The sequence below is a fragment of the Apteryx rowi genome, unplaced genomic scaffold, assembly GCF_003343035.1.
Source record: "Apteryx rowi isolate R43461 unplaced genomic scaffold, aptRow1 scaffold_908, whole genome shotgun sequence".
Taxonomy (NCBI): Eukaryota; Metazoa; Chordata; class Aves; order Apterygiformes; family Apterygidae; genus Apteryx; species Apteryx rowi.
Genome location: NW_020451214.1, coordinates 110,278 through 133,720, shown reverse-complemented (window position 1 = coordinate 133,720; position 23,443 = coordinate 110,278). Strand labels below are relative to the sequence as shown.

At 37.6% G+C, this 23,443-nt stretch overlaps 1 protein-coding gene across 7 annotated transcripts in view; it reads left to right on the top strand.

Moving 5' to 3' along the window:
- The window catches only part of ASH1L (ASH1 like histone lysine methyltransferase), a 58,482-nt gene that overhangs the window by 28,145 nt on the left and 6,894 nt on the right, over nucleotides 1–23,443 (top strand). For all 7 annotated transcript variants that reach the window (XM_026091542.1, XM_026091541.1, XM_026091543.1 and 4 more), the window contains 17 exons: nucleotides 180–359; nucleotides 7,282–7,376; nucleotides 10,097–10,170; nucleotides 11,702–11,747; nucleotides 11,980–12,088; nucleotides 12,490–12,696; nucleotides 13,702–13,848; nucleotides 14,819–14,927; nucleotides 15,106–15,267; nucleotides 15,450–15,544; nucleotides 15,804–15,961; nucleotides 16,981–17,133; nucleotides 17,585–17,639; nucleotides 17,742–17,874; nucleotides 18,369–18,617; nucleotides 19,062–19,148; nucleotides 19,661–19,751. In XM_026091542.1, the coding sequence (XP_025947327.1) occupies nucleotides 180–359; nucleotides 7,282–7,376; nucleotides 10,097–10,170; nucleotides 11,702–11,747; nucleotides 11,980–12,088; nucleotides 12,490–12,696; nucleotides 13,702–13,848; nucleotides 14,819–14,927; nucleotides 15,106–15,267; nucleotides 15,450–15,544; nucleotides 15,804–15,961; nucleotides 16,981–17,133; nucleotides 17,585–17,639; nucleotides 17,742–17,874; nucleotides 18,369–18,617; nucleotides 19,062–19,148; nucleotides 19,661–19,751 (2,150 nt within the window). The remainder of the gene's footprint in view (nucleotides 1–179; nucleotides 360–7,281; nucleotides 7,377–10,096; nucleotides 10,171–11,701; nucleotides 11,748–11,979; nucleotides 12,089–12,489; nucleotides 12,697–13,701; nucleotides 13,849–14,818; nucleotides 14,928–15,105; nucleotides 15,268–15,449; nucleotides 15,545–15,803; nucleotides 15,962–16,980; nucleotides 17,134–17,584; nucleotides 17,640–17,741; nucleotides 17,875–18,368; nucleotides 18,618–19,061; nucleotides 19,149–19,660; nucleotides 19,752–23,443) is intronic.

Below are 23,443 nucleotides of genomic sequence, written 5' to 3'. Positions count from 1 at the left end.
CTTCATTTTTTATGATTATGCTTAATCACTACTTGATCATGACCATATTTTGAATTGTATTTTTTACATAGCTGAGACATCCAGTAATTCCAAAATCTGCACATATGGTCTTTTGCTACTCTCCATATTATAAAAGGGAATAATGAAATGTGTCAGTAAGATAATCTTTTTTCTTTCAGTTTTTCTGAGACAGCAGCTGAACCATCCAGTCCACATGATGCCCTTGGGAAACCGAATGAATCTGAAAACAGTGAACATCCTTTGCCTTCTCTTGCCCAGCGTGAGAAAAAAGCTCCTCGGCCCCCAAAGAAGAAGTACCAGAAGGCAGGGCTCTACTCTGATGTGTACAAAACAACAGAGTAAGTAATACCAGTGAAAAGCTGCTGTCTGATAGTCCAGTGGAAACTGTCTCCTTTCAACTAGAACCATAAAGAGCTGCCACTAATGAGCAGCTGAAATAAAGTCATCAACTTAATGCAAGCCTGTGAAAAATTACATGCATGATAATTATCAGAATCTGACCCAGTGAAGATTTAAAATGTAACCCCAGTCAGAAAGCAGCCTCCAGCAATCTGAAAGTGTTTCTGAGTATCGACCTTGAAGAAGGTAAGACAGCTTCATTTGACAGTCTTAACGATCATGGCAGCAAAAGTGCTGGCAGAGCTTAAGATGCTCAGGTACTGAGTACAATGTCAACATAAAAAAGGACCATGAATTTTCTATTTTTATTGACTGAATGATGATATGATCATCTTTTGTTTGACAAGCTTGTGGAGTGAAAGCATTTCAGATATGCTCCCTGCTCTTTTCACAGTTAAGTGAGGTTTATCTCCTTCTCTTTATATGAGATGTTTAAAAAGCCAGCATTCTTAACATTTTTTCATTAGGTGGCTCAAAACATAGTATGCATTAGAAAGTAGACATCTCCAATTTCTGATAACCAGCCTACTTCTGCTTCCATTTGTAGTTACGTAAGCTTTCTAGAGCAATTTGGACTGATTGTGTTGAAGTCATAAATTTGCACTGTTCTTCTAATGTGGTCTGACAGATTAGAAAGAGGAAGAAAACTGGACACCTTCTGGCTCATCCCCCTTTGTAGACTACTTTCAAAAGCTCCAGAGACCACTGGGAGATTGCTAGTTTATCAACTGCTCCTGATAACTTTTCTTTCCGTAGTAGAATGAAGGCATCAATGAAGGAATCAAGATTCTAAGAAAGAGACAATAAAGATCTAGGTCTGATCAAAGTGAGACCACACATGTTTCTAATAGTTTGAAAGGATATTCTTTTGCAGCTGTGCTAGAATTTTTAGCACTTAGATGTTCTATTACTGATTCACAGAGTCTTGCAGCATTCAAACATTGCATGGCAGAAATTAGACCTGTTGCTTTAGGTGGGAACTTGAGAGGATCTTTCTTTTCTTTATAATGAAATGGTAGTTATCCTGTCATTCCTAGTCAGCAAAGAGAGGGCCCTTATTTCATATACAGCAGGCAAACATCTCATTTAAAAAAAATGTATAAATACTGAAAGTCAAGGTTTATAGGCATCATCCCTGATGATGGAATAAAGTTCACCACCCTGGAGAAGGCCATCACAAAACTGATATCTGCTTCTAACCCTCCCTTTTCCTTTGCCATTTCATGTTGCAGTTCCACGGAAGCTTAAAGTGGTCTGATTTGATCTTACCCTTTGCCTGTTGCTCGGCATGCTCAGTCCTTCCCTTGCACTGATACTGATGTTTGTGGTGAGCCAGTTAAGGACGCTGAGGAAACTTTACCCTGCCAAAGAAACAAATAGCTTTTGTCTCTCTACACAAGCTGAGCTTCTCTGCATGGTTGTTTAAACACTGCTACGAAAACAAGGGATGGAAATGCATGGCTGGGCTCAGCAAGGACAGAACTGTGGCCATCTTGATTAAGATGTCTTGTCTTAGAGCAAGTTGCAGCTTAAAGGGCTCATCCCACCATTTCCTTTGTGCTGGCACTAGATCTTGTCTTCCTAAGTTGGTTCAGCAAGGTAAATTGGCAGAACAATAGTCACTTTTCTTTTATAATTAATTTTCTGCTGCTGTAACTCGCTGCTCCAGCTTTACTGCACAATCAGACATGTGCCAGTGTAAGAGGACAGCAGAAGTTCATGTTATTATTCTAATATTTATATAATTTCATGCTGTATTGGTGTGAAAGCATGATCTTAGTTGAGAATGAAAAGGCAACTATGTAATCATATGGCACCCTCTAGTGACGGTACAGTTAAATATTTGTCAGTGTTTCCATTAAACCAGTGTCTGCCTTCTCTCTGTTAATTGGTGTTGCCCTGATCATTATTCCCTATTTCTGTTTGCTGTGTTCAACTGCAGACACTTCTTTACCTTAAAAACTCTTTTCCTACTCAACTGCATCTTTCTTAACTTCTTCCTAAACGTCATTAGAATAAATGAAGTAGTTGAAGTTTTACTGAGGGGTTTACTGTAATTATTTACAGCCTCTCCCTAGATCAGACATAGCCAACCGCTAAGCAGCAGCACAAAAAATGTTTGTCGTGTCACTGTCAGTTTTAGCCTACTGTTACAGGAGAAACCTGTGTATTAATTTCTTTGCAACCACTACCTATTGTGACAAACTTGAATTGTACAATTTGACTCAACAGGATTTCACTCCTCCAACTCACATTGGTCTAGAAATCTTACTAAAACACAGTGAAGAAAACTCAAACTTCATGTACAGACCATCATCAGAATATGATTCCTTGCAAATGAACCAAGAATAAAAGAAATGTTTTCTGAAGTCAGTCTCAATCCTCCCTCAATTTCCAAATGTGATTTTGTAGACAGTGTTAGCTGGTCTGATGTTACCATCTACATGAGATTTCCACAATCTCGACTCCCACTGGAAGAATTATACAGATCTTTTGCTGAAGAGAAGTTCAATGTGTGGTTGCATGAGACTGTAGATGAGAATCATTACCTGTTTACCCAGCAGTGGCTTTTCCAGAGGACTGCAAAGTCTCCTTCACCAAACAAATTTAGTAATAATTGGTAAATTATTAAAACTAATCTTTTTTATGGGAAGGATTAAACACACCATGAAATGAGGACAAGATTATTTTTTAAATATTTTCTATTGCAATAATTCCTTTTTTTCCCACATTATATCACAGTTATGATTGTCATGGAAAAGCTTTAATTTAGACCCTAGATGAAAACTGAGACCTCTGGGGGTACTAAAAGACTTTTTAAGTTGATCATTTTCATCTCTCTGATCTTAATCAGTAATACGAAATGAGTCCTAATCCATCGAATTTGCACTGTGCTGTAATCAACACTGAACTGTGTATTTTCCCTGTTGTTGGGTATCCATCACTAATAGAAGCCTGTGGTTACACAGATACTGTAGTGCAGTGCAGGCCTCTGCTGCTGCTGCTGCTGCTGCTGCTGCTGCTGCTGGGAAGAGGGCTTTCCGCCCATTTGTTCCTGTCAGTGCTTCCATTTTGCTGACATTAGAGTTTGTGGAGCTGCAGGGTGACTCAGATGAAGTAACTGAACGTTTTAGGAACAAACCTATTGAAACAATCAGTCAGCTGAATTAAAGTGATGGTCTAGGATTGTAGTTCAGCAAATGCTTTAAGTTGGCTTAGGCTAGCACTGCACTAATAGAAGCAGTTCTACTTTCTCCTCAGCTTTGGGTGCTTATTCCTTCCTGTGCTGTCCCTTCCTTTGTCCCATCATGATTATCTGTGCAACTGAACCAGGCTGGGATAGCAATTAAAATGAAATCTGAAATCCAACCTTCCTGCAGCTCAAATGAAAATCCGGTTTTAATTTGTTCAGTTTCCTGGTGCAGTTAACCTTGCAGTCATACAAACAGTTATGCCAGCCGAAGGTGGGGAGCATCAAAGCCACTGGCTTAAGATATTTATCAAACTATGGTCTGAGAGAGAAAATTGGGCCCCAAAACCTCTCAGAAATTTAACTGTGCGTTCAACAGAGAGTTAATACCAGCAAGCGTGATAGGAGTGTAGGGAGAAGAAGCTAAGAAGTTAAAGAAGGGAAGTAGAAATGGAACACTACCAGAAAGAAATAAATAAGAAGAATGTGGAGAAATGGAGTTATGGGAAATAAAACTGTAGTTCTAGTCTTTGTTCCTTTTTTAATTAGACTGAGACTTGAGGCAGGGGAAGAAGAGAGTGCATTCTAAGCCTAACGATCAGCCTTTGCAGAGTGATACAAAATTTTTTAATATTCATCAGAAATCACTTTATGAATCGCTCTATTACTGGTAACTTGCAAAAAGAGTGCAGTTTAGTCTGTTGTTGGTAAGTGGACCAGTTTTGAAGTGGATATTTAAAATTTTTCCCCACAGAAACTGAACCAAACAACTTTCAGCAGTGGATTATAGCTGGGGTAGTCATTCCTTACCTATCCAGGCTTACATTTCTGTCTATCAAGCTATCAAAAACATGCTGCCACCGCTTTCTGTGGAAAATACACTAACGGAAATGTTACGAGGTATCATTTCTCTGTGATTATTAGTAAGTTCTTATCATATCCTAACACTTCTGAAAACAGAAGGGTCCTGGCTTTCTGGAGAGATCTTTTGCTTTTCAGTGGGAATACTCATTATACCTGCTTACTGAGGGAAGCATCTCATAAAGAATATGGTATGAAAATGAGTAGGTACTTGTCCTCAACAGTAGCACAGAGTAGGCTGATTCCAGCAGGCTTCTGTATCAATGCCAGTTTTCTATCTTTGATTACTTCAGTATACTCGCTGTTTTAATGTATAATTATGTTTTATTTTAACTTCTCAGCCCTTTCCTTTTGAAGTCCCTAAAACATTGATGGCCTTTGTTCAGTCTGTTGGTTTGTTACAACAATTCTTTACGCGCCTCTAACAATACTTCATTGCTGTGTGTGGAAGGAAGAAAGAATAGGTGCTTTCCCAGTGTTCTTTGTGACTAAATCTGCAACAGGTGATAAATCTTATTGAATCTTTGCAATGACGTCACCGTTCTGAACTTTTCTCATTGCTTCTTCATAATGTAGCGGACTTAGTGATTCCCTTGCAGGCTTCTTGTTTCTGCAATGCATAATGAAATACATGTTATATTTTGTGGTTTTGGCTAATTGCCTTTCGTATTTCCTCTTAGCCATACTAGTTTCCTCCTTGCAGTTTATTTACCATAATTTATATTTATGCTGGCTTCCTTCRCACTGAGTATTTGTGTTAAAGGATGCACATTTGGCTTGAATTAAGTCATACCTTTCTATTGAACATTTTAATTTTTCCTCCATCTTTGCTTAAGGGTTGGCTTGCCTTTTGTAAATGGAGGTTCACACTTCACTTCTTCAAAATACCTTTCTATTTCTTCTTGTGAAGAAGTTGCTTTCCAGGTCTTGTAAATAGTTACTCCATGGCCTTTGTTTGCAAGCCTTACTGATTCAGTACAGTGCCACCTGAAAGGATAGAGGACATGAGTTCTTTTTTATCCTCTGTAGGATATAATTTTTGCCCGTTGTGCAAAGGAGCTGTCTTTTTGCCAAAGCAAATGAAATAAATTCCTGCCATCAGAAAACAGAGGGTCACAATGTTAAAAACAGTAAGTTTTACTGTTTGCAAGAATGTTACTGCTTTCTGATTAGGAGTGCTTGACAAAGCCTACTTCAGTTAGAAACTGCTATGACTGTTTAGAGAACCAGCTGTAGTGTTGTACTGGTGATACGTTCTGGAACATGAAATGCCAGACTGGAAATAGGTGACCTATGTTTTAGTCATGCCTCTGCTTCTGCCCTGCTCTGTGACCCAGGTCCCTTAACTTCTCTGTACTTTGTATTCCTCACCTGTAAAATGGAGATACACTTTCTATGTGCCTTAAAAAATGAAGATAATGGTTTGGGGGTGAATTTTATTCAGGTAGCCCCATTTTATTTTAATAGTAAGCTGTAGTCAGCCCCTGAAATGAACTTGCAGAGAATGTGGTAAGTTCTCTTTCATTTTAAATCTTTAAATCAAGATGCAGTGCCTTTCTAAAATATATTCTCTAATTCAATCAGAGATTGTTTGGCCGGAGAGAGAAGCTCTCAGAGTAGTATCTTCTGATCCTAAAATCTGACTCATTGCTATGTGTCCATCCATATACATTAAGCTAAATGTAAGTGTATATGAGTAACTAGAGTCTTGACATGTGAGCTCTTTTAAAAGGAGAGTTCTTTTATTGAGAGTGTATACAGCACTTAGCTCAATACAGCCAACATTTCAGCAGTATCCCTTAGGTTTTATTTTACTGTCTAAAATTAAATGACTTGTTATACTTGCAGAATAAATATCAGAAATCCAGAAAGGATTAGAAGAGTATGTGAACCACAGATTAATGCCATCCATCAGTTCTGTTTCTAACCATCAGAAATTCTCTTTAGTTGTTGATATCTCAAGATTTGTATTTAACTTCTATTTTCAATTGACTAGTTAAATAATATTACATCTTTTATTGAGTCAGCTTTCAGTTTTGTGTTCAGTTATTAAAATAAATCCCTTAAAAAGCTTCAGTATATTTTAATAGACTTTAATAACATTTTAATATTTGGTGTATTTAACATTTGGAAGTCACTTCTGAATGTTGCAGTGCCTAAGTACTAAATATAACCAGGTCAGTTTTTTCTTTCCATAAATTCTTTGTCAGGAGCCAAAAGGAGATGTTTATACAAGACAGGTTACCAGGCTAGGTGGTTTGACTTTCGTCTGACCCATACCACCATTCTTACATTGTATTCCTGTTATTCCTTCTATATAGGGGCCATCCTCTTGCTTTTTTAACTTTTGGTTTCTGTTATTTTCCTGCTTTATTGATGAACAGCCTTCTGAAGAAATAGGAAGTAAAAGTCTGCTCTCAACAAACTAGGAAAGCAGGCTCTACATATGTAAACCTTGTCAAATTCCTAAGCAAACAAAATCTATAATGATTTGTTGAGTTTGTTTTATTCTTGTAATCTTAGTTATAACTTAAATGTGACCTATTGGGAATTTAAAGCTGATGGTGTCCCATTAAGTCTTGCCTATATAGAAATTGTGAGAAAAATCAAATCACCAGCTTTGAAATGGATGTGATAAGTATATTTGGCAAGCACCCTGGAAATTAGGCTTTTTGGCCACTTCCATTATTATTCTCATGCCTGATACTCTACGCATCAGTTCCTCAATTAGCACAGAAGACATGTTTTTTCAAATGACGGAAGTGTTCCTTATTGTGATTTTCTTTGTCACTCTTGTCTCTAATCCACAGTCCGAAGAGCCGCCTCATACAATTAAAGAAAGAAAAGCTGGAGTACACTCCTGGAGAGCATGAGCATGGTTTGTTTCCAGCCCCTATTCATGTTGGTGAGTACTTTGCGTGTGTTTGAATTGTTGGAAAACGAGTATCCCACCTAGGTTACATTGAAATACTCTATTTGCAATTCTCTCTGTCTCTCTTCATCCCTTTTTTTTTTTCCTTTCTTTTTTTTTTAGTGTCTTGTCAGGTCACTCATATCTTTAAGCATATGAGCTTTGTCAGAAGTCATATTTGTTCTTCTGCATTCTTCAGTGCAAAAGTTTGACTGAAGAAAGGCTTTTTTATTGCTATTTGAACTTTGTTCTCATTTTTTCTGTTTACCGTAAGAAAATTCTAGTGTAGTTTTAAACCTGCTTTAACTGCCAATACTTTTGTTTAAATGCAGTACAATAATCTCCTTTTCAACCTAATATTACAGTAGAGTAGAAGCCAGTGATGATGATTACCATTTGTTAAATTTCAAAAGCTAAACAAGCAATAATAAATTCTCCCATGTCCCTGTGTATTTAATGTTGTCTGTTTTTAAACATGGGTAAAAGTGAGGAAGAATGAATAACTTAAACATTCTTTAAGTCTTACTTCATTCTTGTTTTGAGGTCTCAAATAGGACATAGGTGAGGTGTAAGTCTCCTCTTAGCCCTCTACAGAAAGAAACCATAACCTAAGGGTAGCATGAGCATTTCAAACTCCTTGAGTTACAGGATGCTATTCACAAGTCCAGTCCCCTGGACTAGACAGCCTTAAGAGAACAGTCATGAAGTCCCAAACTAAAGGTGTGCAGCTCTTGTCATTTCCCCGTACAAACCAAGACTGATTTGTTGCTTTTAAGATAGTTGTTTCAGCTTGTAAAATGCTGTCGTTTCACACTTCAAGTACAGTCATGCAAAGCAAGCTTGGGAAATTTTATATTGTTCAGTAGGAATATTTGTCCCATCAAATACAAATGTTTAATTGCTTTGTCTTATTTAACGGAACCTTTGTGCTCTGTATGCAACTTTCACAGAGAAGAAACAGCAGCCGAAGCATATGACACATCTTCTGTGTTAATCAGTAACCGTAATTTTTAAGGAACACATTTCAGAATTAAAGGTGTTAATTTAAATTTTCCAAAATATGTCAACTTTCTCAGTTCTTTTTTGAATTAGGTCATGTAACTCTGTCGCATGATTGAACCATCTGTCGGGATGCTCAGGTTCAGTTTGCAATGCAGCAATCCTGTTCTCTTTTCTCTTCACAAGGCCGTGACCTCAAGTTTGTTTGTACTAGCAGATGCAAACAAGCTTCTTCAATAAAGATAAGGCTGCTTTAATTACTCTGTATTGGGTAGCTGGAGAGTAGTGTAACTACAGACCAGAGTTACAAGGTTTAGGACTCTGCCAGATAACTGTACTAGTGCCTGCTTGATGAGGGCTGGAGGACGTTCCATATACTCCAGGCACAGTGCCAGGGCACTTGAAAGAGCCTTTTGTTTCACCCAGTGAGGTCATAGAAGTGAAAGCAAATTCCCAGCAGATTTAGCTCTTTCCTGGAACCTGCTATAGATGAATAAAGCATTGAAAATAAGAAGTAATTTAGGAGTAAGTTGTAAGGAAAACATTACAATTTTTATTTTCCAGTTTCCTCAGTGGTGAAGGTATGCATGTGAATTTGCATGAAACCACAGACTATTGCTAGGGGAACATGAAAGCACTGGGAAAAGCTGGGAAAATCAGACCTGGGACTGAAACCTCATCGTTAATCACTCTTCTCACTGCAATTTTGTGAAGCAGTCGTCCAATAAAGTGACAGGAGAACTTTTTAGTCTTAGCTAGGAGTAACGTAGCGCTTGTATCAAACCCCAGCTCTTATATTAACCAAGTTTTTAATGGGTCTGTTTCCTTCTCTTAGGAAGAGATTAGGGGTGGCAGTAAGTTTTAAAATAAAGATAAAATCTACTGTGAAAGTAACTCCTGTCTAAAACAAGTTTCAATTATTGCTGAGAATACCGATCATCTTGAAAGCTTTCTGAAGCAGTTAGGAATGTCTTTGTCAAGTCTGAATTGATTCTTAAGTCACTTTTGGTAAAGGTTATAGGAACAGCCTATTTTCAACACTGATTTGGGGGGGGTTTTTGAGTAGTACAATACTGTGATCGATCACCTCATGAATTGTGAACGTAGGATTTTTGTATACCTATTTATTCTCTGTGCTAGATCATTGAATTCATGTGGGCACAGAGAAATTAAGGAGAAAGTATCAACTTTCTTTGGGATTTCTACATAGAATTTACTAGTGTTTACTGTATGACAGAACTGTTCAGTTTTGTCAATTATTTGCTGTTTTGTCCTTTTAGTAACTCGTATTCAGTGACCCCTCCTGGGAGAACACCTGCAGGGTTTCTGGCACTGCTCTTAAGAGTTTAACTGTAACTGTTAGAGTTTATTGGCATCCTTAAAGTTCAGTCATCGAAGTAGAATGTAGCTCCTCTCTGTCACCTACCTCAGCGAGTCTGTCCCATATCTAAGACAGCGGTGTACTCAGTATCCATAAACGTTTAAACCTCACTATGATGATGGAGTAGAATGCAGACCACAGCATCACGCAGGGTTCTTTTCTGTGTTGCTGCTAATAAACAAAATGTTCTCTGAGGGTTCTGCTATTCTGCCTTTTGACTTTCAGAAACTGGAGGCCCTAGCAGAATTTTGGCAGTGTGCCTAGCAGCAGTCCTTTTTCCTCTTGGGGATATGTGAATATGAGTGTGTACAACTTATAAACTTTTTTGTTTCAGGAAAGTATCTGAGACAAAAGAGGATTGACTTCCAGCTGCCTTATGACATCCTCTGGCAATGGAAACACAATCAGGTACAAGATAAAAAGTTATTAGGTGCCAAGGTTATGTTCAGAAGTCATGGAAAGAAAATAACAGGATTCTTATATGAAAGCTATGTTTATATATTCTGTGTATCGATGAATATTTTTGTTGATGCTACTGTATGAGAAAAAAGGATTTGCATATGTATTTAATGTGAATAATTTCCTTTTTTCCATCTCTTGCAAAATAGCAATCCTGTGGCTTTCTGCAGAAAAAAGTCGTTAATTCTGCTGCAGACTTTTATTTTGGTAGTGTGCCTACTTTCTGCAATGATCTTGTTTTAGACACGCCTCAGGAGAATTCGGATGTACTGCCAACAGCACTGAGAAATTTCAGGCCTTATTTTTCTTGGATCAGTCCCAGCAGAGTGGAATTTATTTTTCACTTGCAAGCTGAAATTTTCATACTGAGGAAGTAGAGAGAGTGTTTAACAGTTGCATTCTTTTTAAAGAGCTTTAAATATGTGCAAACCTAAAAATAGGATTTTTTTTTTTTTCCTGAGAAGCTTCCACCAAGTGATTTAACACAAGATTTAATGCTGGAGTGTAAATCTGTCCCCAGCTCTACAGCAAGAAAGTGCTCTAAGACATGTAACCTAAGCACGTAAATGAGCAAGACAAATTCCCAGGTGGTTGTGGCTCCAGCTACTCTTTGTAGTACTACCAAAATCTAATCTTAAAGTAATGATAGCTGTTGACATTTCAGCTGAGGAGAGTTGTTTGCAATGTATTAAAGATTACTTAGATCTGCCTATCTTATCTGTTCAACATTACATAAATAATAAATACATATGATCTATTTCCTTCACATTTTCCTTATCTGCCTAGAATATTGAGAACCCTTACAGAATAGTTTGGTTGTACAATGCCTGTCTGCCATACCTCATACTGAGGGAGCGCTATTAAGGCACTAAATGTGCATACATGTAATACTTTGAAATTATTCTTTAAAGCTTGTTTGAAAGGAAGAACTATATATAAAGTTACAAAATGTGATCTAAATTTCCCTTTTCCCTCCTGTCATCTCCCTCTGCAGAGCAAATTATTCTAACTAGAAAATGAATCTGCATTTCTTTTGGCTCCTACCTGTAGACACAGTTTTGATAACCCCATTATTCTTTAAGTGTCATGTTGTAAATCCACCAAAGATGCATTCTCCGAAGTACCTTTAAATAATTGTTCTTTTTTTCAGTGTTGAAAACAACAACATTGCTCAGAATAGTCTCAGAATAGTCCTCATGATGCTGTTTTCCATCTAGTTCTGCTCAGATTGTAATGGGGGAAATAAACAATACATTAGAAAAACTTCTCAGTTGACTAATTTAACTCAAGATATGCTTATTTAGGCACACTTTCTGACCTATTCTGTATCGTAGACTGAGCCTAAAGAAGAGACTGCAGATATATTTTCTAGTAATTATTACAAAACTTTTACATATGAACAGAACATGATTTCCATGATTCTTTTGACTAACAGTTGCAGTTATGCAATGTATTAAAAATTTATTTCTTTTCCTTTTAGTTGTATAAAAAGCCAGATGTCCCACTTTATAAAAAAATCCGTTCTAGTAAGTAAATTCTTGTTCTCATTATTACTAAAATGTGTCAATATGTGCTTTACGCTAAACAGTGTAACTGTGGAAGTTTCACATGACATCCCTCCTTTCTGTCATGCTTTTTGTCCTACCGAAGATAATTCCACCTTCTTCTCTGCTTTGTGTAATCGGAGTGAAAATATTGTAAATAAATAGTTCTATTTTTCATCTGGAAAGAATTCCCCCCCCCYTTTTTTTTTTCCAGATGTCTATGTGGATGTCAAGCCTCTTTCTGGCTATGAGGCCACTACCTGCAATTGTAAAAAACCAGATGATGGCAATGGAAAGGGCTGTGTGGAGGACTGTCTTAACAGGTTAGAAATATGTTGACTGACTGTAATAAAAGAACTTCGATAAATGTATTATTTCACATAAACTAATGCTATATTAAGAAAAGAGTCATGCGGGATGCAAACCCAGTAAAATAAAGTATTCCTAAAGTATTCTTACAGAAGCATACAGGGTAACTTTCTGCTGCATAAACACGTCTGCTCTCCCTGCCTCTTTCTTCAAAGAAAATCCAATTAAAAGCCCCACTTTGCTCTTGAATAGCAGTGAGAGCCAGGCTGTGAATCTTTGTGTGAATTACACCTTGAAAACAAGAAGCATTTTAGTTCTTCAATGACTTTTRTTTAACAGAGGGATTTTTTGCTTGTATGACAGCTCTAAAAGTATGCTGTTCATCTTCCTTTAACTTCTTTGTTTTTTATTGTAGGATGATCTTTGCGGAGTGTTCACCAAACACCTGCCCTTGTGGTGAACAGTGTTGTAACCAACGGATACAGAGGCATGAATGGGTGCAGTGCCTAGAGAGGTTCCGGGCTGAGGAGAAAGGATGGGGTATTCGTACCAAAGAACCCCTGAAAGCAGGACAGTTTATCATTGAATATCTGGGAGAAGTTGTTAGTGAGCAAGAATTCAGGTAGAAATATTTATCTGCTGCTTTAACATGGAAGGCTCAATAAATGACATGCATCATCATTGATGGGAAATCCTTAAAGAGAGATGAAGGAGAGAAGAAGGGAAAAAAAGAATGTTTTTCTGTTCACTGCCACCAGAAGGAATGCTTAGAATTTAGTGGTTTTGATCAACCAACTTTTTCTCAGTCAAATAGAGAGAAGTGATTAGTGTATGGAAAGCAACATCCGCCACATCTGTTCTGTAAATGCCAAATGCCGCAAGTGAATCTGAGTTTGATATAGTTATGAGCACTATGCAGGATTTTAACTGTGCAAGATAAATCAGAAGGCAGAATGGGGCAGGAAAGGAAATGAGCTTTTACAGATAGATAGGAAGACAAAGAAAAGTGGGTGCATTAATAAAAATGGAAGAAAGAAATCACAGTCATGTTAACTACATGGCATTGTAGAATAATTGAGGTTGGAGAGACATGCTTGCTTAGAGCTCCGTCAGAAGACACATACAATCTCTTCAGAGATAGGTGCTAACGCAACTGACTCTCTTTTTGTCACTGTTGCTCTATTGCTAAAAGGAGGTAGCTGTAATCCGAGGATGAAACTCCAGAAATTGTATCCAACCCCAGAGAATGAAAGGGAAGAACTGACTGTTGTACACGTGTACATATACACACAAAAGAATGTGTACTTGCATTTTCTCTTCCATACACAGGTTATCAACATGAAAAGTATACTAATAATCTGCAGAACCCAAAAGGGAGCTTTCCAGAAGAACGTATTTCTAAATTCTAATCCAAGCTCTGTCAGTGGCCTTGACTTATAAAAATAGGTATTATAGTGGTTTTCCTCCATCTCTAGGTGTAAGGTTCTATAAAATACAAAGCATCATAATTGATTTGTTCTTCAAAACCCTCTCTCAGAGTTCTTGAATGCGCTATTACTTTGTTACTCCTTGTTTCCTTTGCAGCAACAAGCAGAATCACAAATAACTTTCCTGTGTTGCTTCCTAGGAACCGGATGATTGAACAGTACCATAATCACAGTGATCATTACTGCCTGAATTTAGACAGTGGAATGGTGATAGATAGCTATCGTATGGGCAATGAAGCTCGTTTTATCAACCACAGCTGTAATCCTAACTGTGAGATGCAGAAATGGTAAGAAAAATATATTCTGTTTGCTGGGACAATGGTATACCAGTGGCTAAAATATGGATAACCAGATCACCTAAAAGAAACTGATCTAAAAATAGGGAGAAGCAAGTTGAACAGAGTAAAAAGTATTAACCAGCATGGTTGCATTGCATAAGATAAGTATTGTAATGTTTTAGAGTAGTGGGCATTTTGGAGGCAGGATCTAAGTTTTCTGGCAAGGCAAATCCAACATTTTTGTTTGTCATACCGTTAACCTGCTGCAAGTTTTGAAGCCTAGATAATGCCATAACATAATCTATGTGTATATTCTTTCCTTCTGGCAATTCAAATATATTTTTAAAGTAGGCAAACAGTGGAATATTCTCATTTCAGCACACCCTGTGTCACATCAGTACTGTGTTATTGGAAGAAATCCGGTGCCAGACTAGTAGGAAGTGCTTCTGAGAAATTTGTAGTGAATGGCTTACGGTGAAATAGCAGATGGGCATAATAGAAATCAGCTGTTTTGGTAGTACAACAGGGGAGCTTGCAATTCTTGGATAATTCTAGTGGTTTTAAACAATACTAATCAAGTTTTAAATATTAAAATCCGACACAAAAAATAAGTAAAAGAATTAGAGAGCTAGTACATTTTAATGTATGTTGTGAAATGAGCTATGATGTTCAGTTCTTGGCAATTGAAAAGTAGTTCATTCTTGATAACTAATGTAGTTTGTAGCATCTATATTTGAAGCACAACTTCCTGCTCTTTGTAAGCACAGTACTCTGTGCACACTCGTGTGCACAGTACTTGTTTTATTGTCTTTCAAAGTTTGCTGTAAGAGAGATAAATAAGAGAATGGTAGAAATGAAGAAAAAGCTTAATTCAGGGCACAGCAGAAGTGTTGCTTCCTGTCTCTAACACTTCTACTATAAGGGCAAAGACAATTTTCTTGTTAAATGTTGGGAATATTTTATTATATTTTTTCTGCAGGTCTGTTAATGGTGTCTACCGGATTGGATTGTATGCACTGAAGGACATGCCCGCTGGTACTGAATTGACTTATGACTACAATTTTCACTCATTTAATGTTGAAAAACAGGTAAGGATCACAATACAAGATGCTGATGAAACTCACCAAGGACAAGCAGTTCTGTAGGGCTGAAGGGTGATTAACAAAACCTGCTGTGTTACATTTGACTGAAGAGGTGCTTAATTATATTGACAGATAATTTAAGTGTTTTGATTTTTACTTAAAATAATCTCTCTTTTTTCCCAAGCAACTCTGCAAATGTGGTTTTGACAAATGCAGAGGAATAATTGGAGGTAAGAGTCAGCGAATGAATGGACTTTCAAGCAAAAGCAACCAGCCTGTGACCACCCACAGAAGGCCTGGACGGTCAAAAGAGAAAAGGAAGTCAAAGCACAAACTAAAGAAGAGAGTAAGTACTGAAGCCAGCTTTTTTAATGGATAAAGGTTAATAGGAAATCGGTTTGTGCCAACAGACCAAAAAGCATGTATTTGTATATTTTAAACTTTGAGGAAAGTTCTATTTCAGAAATTCTGGCTTTGCTACATTCTTGGCACGGTTTTCCCTGTCTATCAGAATTATTTGTTTTTCAGAGGGGTCACATGCCAGAGGAACCCAATGAAAGTGTGAACACGCCAACAAGGCTAACACCACAGCTTCAGATGAAGCCCATGTCTAACAGAGAAAGGCAAGGAATGATTTCAGTGGGCTTTTCCTCAGAAATGCAGAGTTGGGCAAAAACTGAAAATAAATTATTTTTTTCTATAAGACAGGGCATCATGGAATGGCTGATTAAATTCTCAGTTCTTCCACAGCCCAGTTAGGGTGGGATTCCTCTCTGCTGACATTTTATATATATACCTATGAATAGCTACCTTTTTCTCCACATTGAGGTATTAATCTTAGAGAAAGAAGATGATTCTTGAATGGTTTTTTTATTTCTGTAGGAATTTTGTGCTAAAACACCATGTATTTCTGGTACGAAACTGGGAGAAGATTCGACAAAAACAAGAGGAAGTGAAGCATGTCAGTGACAATATCCATACAGCATCATTATACAACCGCTGGAATGGAATCTGTCGGGATGATGGCAACATCAAATCTGGTGAGGCCAACAGAGGTTCCTCAGGTTGCTACTTTTTTCCTTTGAGAACCTAGATGACATGTCCATAAAGAATTTAAATAAGTTCTCTATGTAAATCAAATGTAAAGTTACTACAAGGCCAGTATACCTTTTGTAATACGTATAGGGAATGCTATACATAAGAATGCATATAAATATGTATGTGTGTGTATGTCCATGTCTTTACATAGCAGGATAAGGTAGAAACTCTCTCACTGTACTCTATTTTTTGCATTATGGGATTCTGCAAATTCCTCTGAAACACCTGATGCTCTTTTCTTGAGAACTAGAAGTTTGTAAAATAGAGACCATTTGTCTAATTGCTAGATTCGTTTGTGTTCCTGTGGCAGGCTCTGATGTCTCTCAACTCCTGGTGGAAGTTGCCATTTCTCACTTTTTAGCAAGAGTGTTTGATCAGGAGAGGAGGATGGTATTTAACATCTTGCAGGATTGGACCCTTAAGGAGAAGAGCTGTTTTCTGCTTTCTCTATCTCTAGACCAGCAGCAGTTGCACTGACTTTGAAAAATGTCATTTATCCTCATAATTCAAAGGATTTCAGGCCTTTAGAGAGCAAAGTTTTTTGGCATGCAGTCAGTTATGGGAATGGGACAAAATATCACTATCAAAAGAAGGTATTAATCCTGCTCCAAAATAGCACTCTGTTCAGAGGACTGTAATCTTCACAGCTGTGCAGCACTTGATCGCCACTCTCAGGTGTATGAGAAGTTGGGAAGTGAATACTTTGGGTGAATTCAGTGATATGCTGTGTTTGCTCCAGCAGCATAAAATAATTTGATACCCAACTTAACCATTTAGATGAGCTCTCAACAGCCAGAGCATACTTGTGAATATAATCTTTTACTTTTATTGTAGCTTAGAAAAAAATGTTAATTTTAATTGGATATAGCTGGTGGTGGAGTTGCTGGATTGGTGTAGGTGCTTTAATTTGATCTTGAACTAAATTTTTGTTTAGAGATAATTCTTTGTTGCCCTGTTTCAGACGTCTTCATGACCCAGTTCTCAGCTCTTCAGACCTCCCGCTCTGTGAGAACACGACGCTTGGCTGCAGCTGAAGAGAATATTGAAGTGGCTCGTGCTGCCCGCCTAGCACAAATCTTCAAGGAAATATGTGATAGCATTATATCATATAAAGGTGAATGTGACAGTCTCCTAAAAAATGTACATGGAGCCTTTTTCAGCCTCTGGAACGATGGACCCTCTGAATGGAAAATATTTTTAAAATGAGTTTATTTCAGGACTTTAGCCCTTTCCTTTTTTTCCTTTCTCCTGCTACTAGTAATCTTTGCTTTATCTGCAACCCCTTCCTCTACCGCTAGGATCTGCAGATGTTTCTGTCCTACTAAGTTGATTTTTCACGGGTTCAGCAAAATGGTACAATTCTCAGAATTGCAAGTGAGCTATCCTGCATTTTGGTTTATGTAGTCAGAGTAGAACAACCGGCTTCTTAAAATGCAAAAGCATTTCAATTCTCTATGCCTCAGATAGTAAACAAGCCATTTTGATATAGGTTGAAAGTTTTTAGTTACTTCTCTTTTTAAGTTTTGCTGAAGTGAATGCTGCTAAACTGTGTGCTCCCATTACAGATTCCTCCAGGCAGGCTCTTGCAGCTCCCCTCCTGAACCTACCCCCAAAGAAAAAGTAAGTACTCGCTTCTCGGAGCAACCCATAGTTTTCTATAATGGATTTGCATAGCTTTGAAGTGTTGGTGAAAATGACTTTCTGCATACATTCTCACTTTAGAAATGCAGACTATTATGAAAAGATCTCTGATCCATTGGACCTTGCCACAATTGAGAAACAGATCTTGACTGGCTATTATAAAACTGTGGAAGCTTTTGATGGGGACATGCTGAAGGTCTTCCGGAATGCAGAGGTGAGGCTCTCCCTGGCCATAAAGCTGTTGCATAAACAGTGGGGATATATCCTAATGTAATACTTTTGCTGACAAAGTTTCTTATGGCGATGAAAGAGGGAAAATATTTTTGAGGGAGAGAACCTCTGATAATCCTTTTCTGAGAAACAGACTTTTATAACAATCTGTGTGCTTCAGGTTGCTCTTTGTGTTTTTTGGTTGCCTTAGATCAAACCAACAGAAGGTGAATAACATGCATGAATTGCTTACCTAAAGATATTTCAGTGCTTTTTGAGAGAAATACATTGTTCTTCAGTGTCGTATGGGTCTGTGTAAGATACATGGACCTGCTATTCAACATAAGGAGGTAGACGGACAGGCATGTACTATGTTGGTGGATACAGCTTTAGCAAAGAGACCTTTAAGGGTGTATACAGACGGGAAGAATGCACCAAAAGCATGGAACATGCAAAAAAATGAAGGTTTTTTTGTTTCTTTGTTTTGTTTTTATTCAGAAGTATTATGGCAGAAAGTCTCCAACTGGGCGTGATGTATGCCGGCTACGAAAAGCATATTATAATGCTCGCCATGAGGCATCTGCCCAAATTGATGAAATTGTGGGAGAAACAGCGAGTGAAGCTGACAGCAGTGAGACATCTGTCTGTGAAAAAGAAAATGGGCATGAGAAGGATGAGGATGTGATCCGTTGCATTTGTGGCCTTTACAAAGATGAAGGACTCATGATCCAGTGTGAAAAGTGCATGGTAAGGCGGGGGAACACAGAATGGAGCCTAGTGCTCTTTTTACCTTCTGCATAAGCAGTAGAACTTATACCAGCAGCTTCTGCATAGCTGATAGCATAAATTACTTCTTCAGATCTTCCTTTCTTCTCCAAGAGAATTGAGAGATTCTGTTTTCATAGAGGAAACACAAATAGTATATTTCTATATAGAGAAGCTAGTACTTTTCTGAAACTGCCAGCGACTCCTGTCTATAGACAAGCTGAATTTCAACAATTATGGGTTTATAGACAAGCAGTTGCATAGAAATCTTGTCTTTCTTCTGACATAGCTTGAAATAGTTCAAAGAAAGCCTCACATTTTCTTTGGGAAGCTTGTTTTCATGCTCTCCTTAGTATTTTTGAGAATACAATTTGTAAATAAAATATGTCTCAGGTCTTTCTAATTGGGATGTATCTGTTCTTCTAGGTCTGGCAGCACTGTGACTGTATGGGTGTGAATTCCGATGTTGAACACTACTTGTGTGAGCAGTGTGAGCCTCGATCTGTGAACAGGGTATAAAAAAGCTCTTCATTATTACAGTGACAAATTGAAGCAGCTCTTGCATTTATATTTATTGTATCTATCTGCTAGCTAGTATAACTAGTATACTGAGTTAATGAATGAATTTCTGTTGTTCTCAGCTTTGTTGTTGCTTGCAAAATAGTGTGGACTCAGTTCACAGACTTAGCTTCTCCCTTGGAGTAAGAAAGGCAGAAAGTAAATTTCTGAAGCAGTTCATACTAGATTTGTCAGCAACAACTTTAATCAAGCCAGCACCAGGTTAGGAACAAGAGTATGCTGATAAAAGTTTCTTCTTTTTGCCAAAGCTGAAGAGATTGGCCAGGCCACTGTGATATTCTCACTTTGTAGTGTGGCCCCCTTGTATTGTATTCAATTACATTAAGTGTCAGTTCTTATTCTGTATCCATTTCTTCTGCTTATTTCAAAAAGAATATCAGCCCCGGTTCTACACTGATTATGGTGGCAATCTCATCATTTCCCTTCTTGTTTATTTTTTTCTCCAGGAGGTTCCTATGATTCCTCGTCCCCATTATGCCCAGCCTGGCTGTGTTTATTATATATGTTTATTACGGGATGATCTGCTGCTGCGCCAAGGTATGTGCTTACTCTGGTGACTGCCATGATTTCCATCCAAAAAGAATATACAGAGACTTCTGGTGTCACCTTGTTTCAAGTGCTTTTATCTTTTTACAAGTAGAAAATTGCGCTCTTTGCTATTATGGGAGTGACACATAGTGATGAACATGAGTTCTCACAGGCTGGTTGATGAAGAAATATTAACTTTAGCAGAGAGAAGGGTCTCCTCCTGGCCGGAGAGGGAGGATGGTGAGCCAGCTTCACATAGTTAACAGTTAGAAGCAAAAGCAGAGAAGGCTATTTGGTCTTCAGGATTTTAGCATAAAATGGTCATTATGCTATCCAGCATATTGTCTGTTTGTTCCCTAAAGGCTCTTCTAGTCACTATTTCAGAACTCTGAGTCTTCCTGAGACAGCTACAGAGCCTCATACATCACTGATTTTTTTTTTTTCTAAATTTCATCCTACAGATAAATACAAGGTTAGAAAGAGGCCAATACAATATTTAAGAGAATTGTTCGAGAATGAGTAAAACCAGTTGGTATGTTTGGTAAAGGAGAATAGGAGAGTCTTCAGGAAAGTGGTGAATTAGTTGAAGAAAAAAAAAGGAATCGAGGAACACTCTGTTCTTTATCCTCTGCAGGACTGTAGAATTCACTTCCGTCATTGTTTTTCGTTGTTGCTCTGCATTGTCTGTCTCATCTATAGTTAAGCCATTTGGTTTTCCCGTTTCTTGTTTTCTTTGTTGGGTTCCTTGTCAGAGAAACACTGGCATTCTAGGGTTGTATCTGAGCTTGCTTTTAGGATCTCTGTTTCAATGAATTATGTTTTAGCTGTTTTTTTGTGGCAGCATCCAGTCTCATTTATATCACAGAGATCATTTTTGTGATGGCCCATTATATTTCACCCACATACCCACGTTTTCACCCACATTTTATCAGTTGTTAGGTGACTAAACTCCKTGGACTACCAGCAGAGAACAAAAGACACCAAACTGCCAATGGTAGCCACCAAATGCCTTTGCAGTTACAGGGAATAGATTTAAGCAAGGTGTATACACAAAAGGTCCTGGTGAGTAATATAAGTCTACAATAGGAAAAGTGAAAACCCTTGGATTCTGTGCTGGTCTGACTGAAGAATTTAAATTTCTTCCAGATCCTGGTGATCAGTTTCACTCTGGCAGGCAGGACATATTACCATGGAAAAGGATTCTCTTTTCGCTTTAAAGTATTTGTGCACATTTCTTTCTGAATACTCTTTTATTAGTCAGGTACAATAAGGGGAGAAGGACTGAAAGTGGCTTTAATAATTGTTTAAACTCAACTTTGCTCATTTAAAATATTAACAACAAAAAAATCAGTGTTTTTATTTGCATCCAGGTGTTCTGCTTGGGGACAGCAGCCTCTCTCAGCATGTACCTTACTTTTTTCTCTAGGAGTCTTTAAAAGAAATTGGGGAGGAGGATTCCTTAAAAGTAATCCTTAACTTAATAAAATGGAATGTTTTTATCCCACTGGTAGGACTATCCCAGCATTAGTTGAGGTAGTAAGAATAGCTAATAAGATGGTGAGTATGGGCTAATCACCAGCAGATACACACTGAATCCCTGAAGAGCTTTCACTCTGCTAGCATACGTGTAAGCCTATGTCAATTTGTCTTCACTCCGCTTTATACTTAGTCTAGCTAGAATAAAACTGTACATCCCCTTTATAAAACTGTATCATCTATTTGTTTGATAGGCATCCTGGTATACCAGAAAATATAAAAGCTGGCTTCATGGCGCTTGTCACCTTTCTGTTTTAAATTAGAACTTCTTGAAGTAGTGCGGTGTATTGTACTCTGTTCTTACAGTGGTGTGTGACAGTGTAAAACCTTAAAACAATTTTTGTATACGAGGAGCTTTTAGGGGCACCTTTTAAATTTATACAAATTTGGTAAATGAGATGATATTTATGAAAATATAATTATACTTCCTTCATTTTAATCCTAAATTTGTCTAGAAGCCAAGGGATAACAAAACTGAGGTCTTCATGAGCCTCAGACAAGAGACTGCACTTGACAGTTCCTTACTGTTTTTGACTAAGTTGTGGAAGTAGCAGATACTGAACCTGCTAATTAAATAAAAATAGACATAACTATTTATACTCAAAAATAGGTATACATTCAGGAAAAAAAAACTGGAGTCATCACAAAACGTAAGATAAATGCTCAGCATGAATCAAAAAGGCAAACTGAATATTTTAATAAATTAATACAAAAGAAGCAGAAAATAAAACAGAAAAAGTAATCTTGCCATTCTGTAATCTTATGGTGACTCTCTCTTTCATGCTGCATACTGTTCTTGTCATTCCATCTCAGAAAGAGTACCTTAGAACTGGGAAAAATAAGCATGATGACAAGGATAGTCAGATATGAAACGTCTCTGTTAATGGAGACTATATAGATGACTTGGAGGGGTGATATGGTAAAGGTCTGTGAAATCGTGAATGGCATAGAAAAATACAATGATGCAGAAATTAGGGAAGAACCCAGGAAATCATCAGGCAATATATTTAAACAATAAGAAGTATTTTTCACAAAATCATAATTAAATTGCAAAAAGTATTATCACAGCATGTTGGGGAGGTCCAGAATATAAATGGTTCCAAAAAGATTAGACAAATTCTTGGAGGAAGGTTTAATCCCTGCCTATTTAAGCACAGTGGTCCAGCTGTAGCCTCTAGCTCTAAAAGTCCTTAAAACACAGATTAAAGGAAGCCTGAAGGGCATACCATAGGCAGTCTTTTCCTGTGCATGCCTTGTTCTTATGCTTTTTTCTCCCAAGCGCCTGCTGCTGATCGCTTTTGTAGCTAAAATATTAAGCTAAATGGCCTTTGATCTTACCCAGGGTAGCTGTTCTAAAGTTTTTATTAACTTGGGGCCTCCCAATTTTTGGTTTATTGTGAAATAGATTACAGAACAGATGGAAGTGATTTTAAAATACTATGTACTAAATCTGATGGCATTTTGAGTAATACTTTGAATTTCACTAGCGTTCTCCCTCTGAGACTCTTCAGGTTCTTTGTGAACATTATTGATTAAAGCTTTGTCCCCAAAGGAGAAAGTGAGGCAAAGACCATCAGCACCTCTGTGTGCTATAGCAGCGTCCCCCAAAGGCTTTTTGAATGGAGCAGTGTACTTTCACCTTATTAAGTGATAGTGATAGCACACCTTTCCTTGTGACAATATGAATGGGAATGGCAGTCAAGTCTGGCGACAGAGAAGAAGTACTTTTAACCTCACTTCTCAGTTCAGAGCAGAAAAATTAAACAGTTAATTCCCACATGGGGCCAAATGAATAAACAGAAGTTTGGGGACTGTTTAGGGGTTGTACTTAGTAAGGGCTTTTTTAATGACAGAACATCATTTTGTTCAGCCCGTTTTGATCCATTTCCTCTCCTGAGTCCCGTGTGCCTTTCATGAGCTCTAACTCGTGTTTGAGTTCTGCTGGAATAATCAAAGGCTTGAGGCTTTTTGGTCAATGATTTATTTTCTTAATAATAATCTTTTTGCTAAGTATTTTCTCTCTAAACCAATAAAGAAAGGTGTATTTTTTCAACATTGCAGCTATCACTAGTTTGTACATATTTCCCTAATCAAATTCATTTTGTTACATATCCTGCTGTCTATCGTAATTTATCTTGATTTATTTCATGTTTGTATCTTCATTC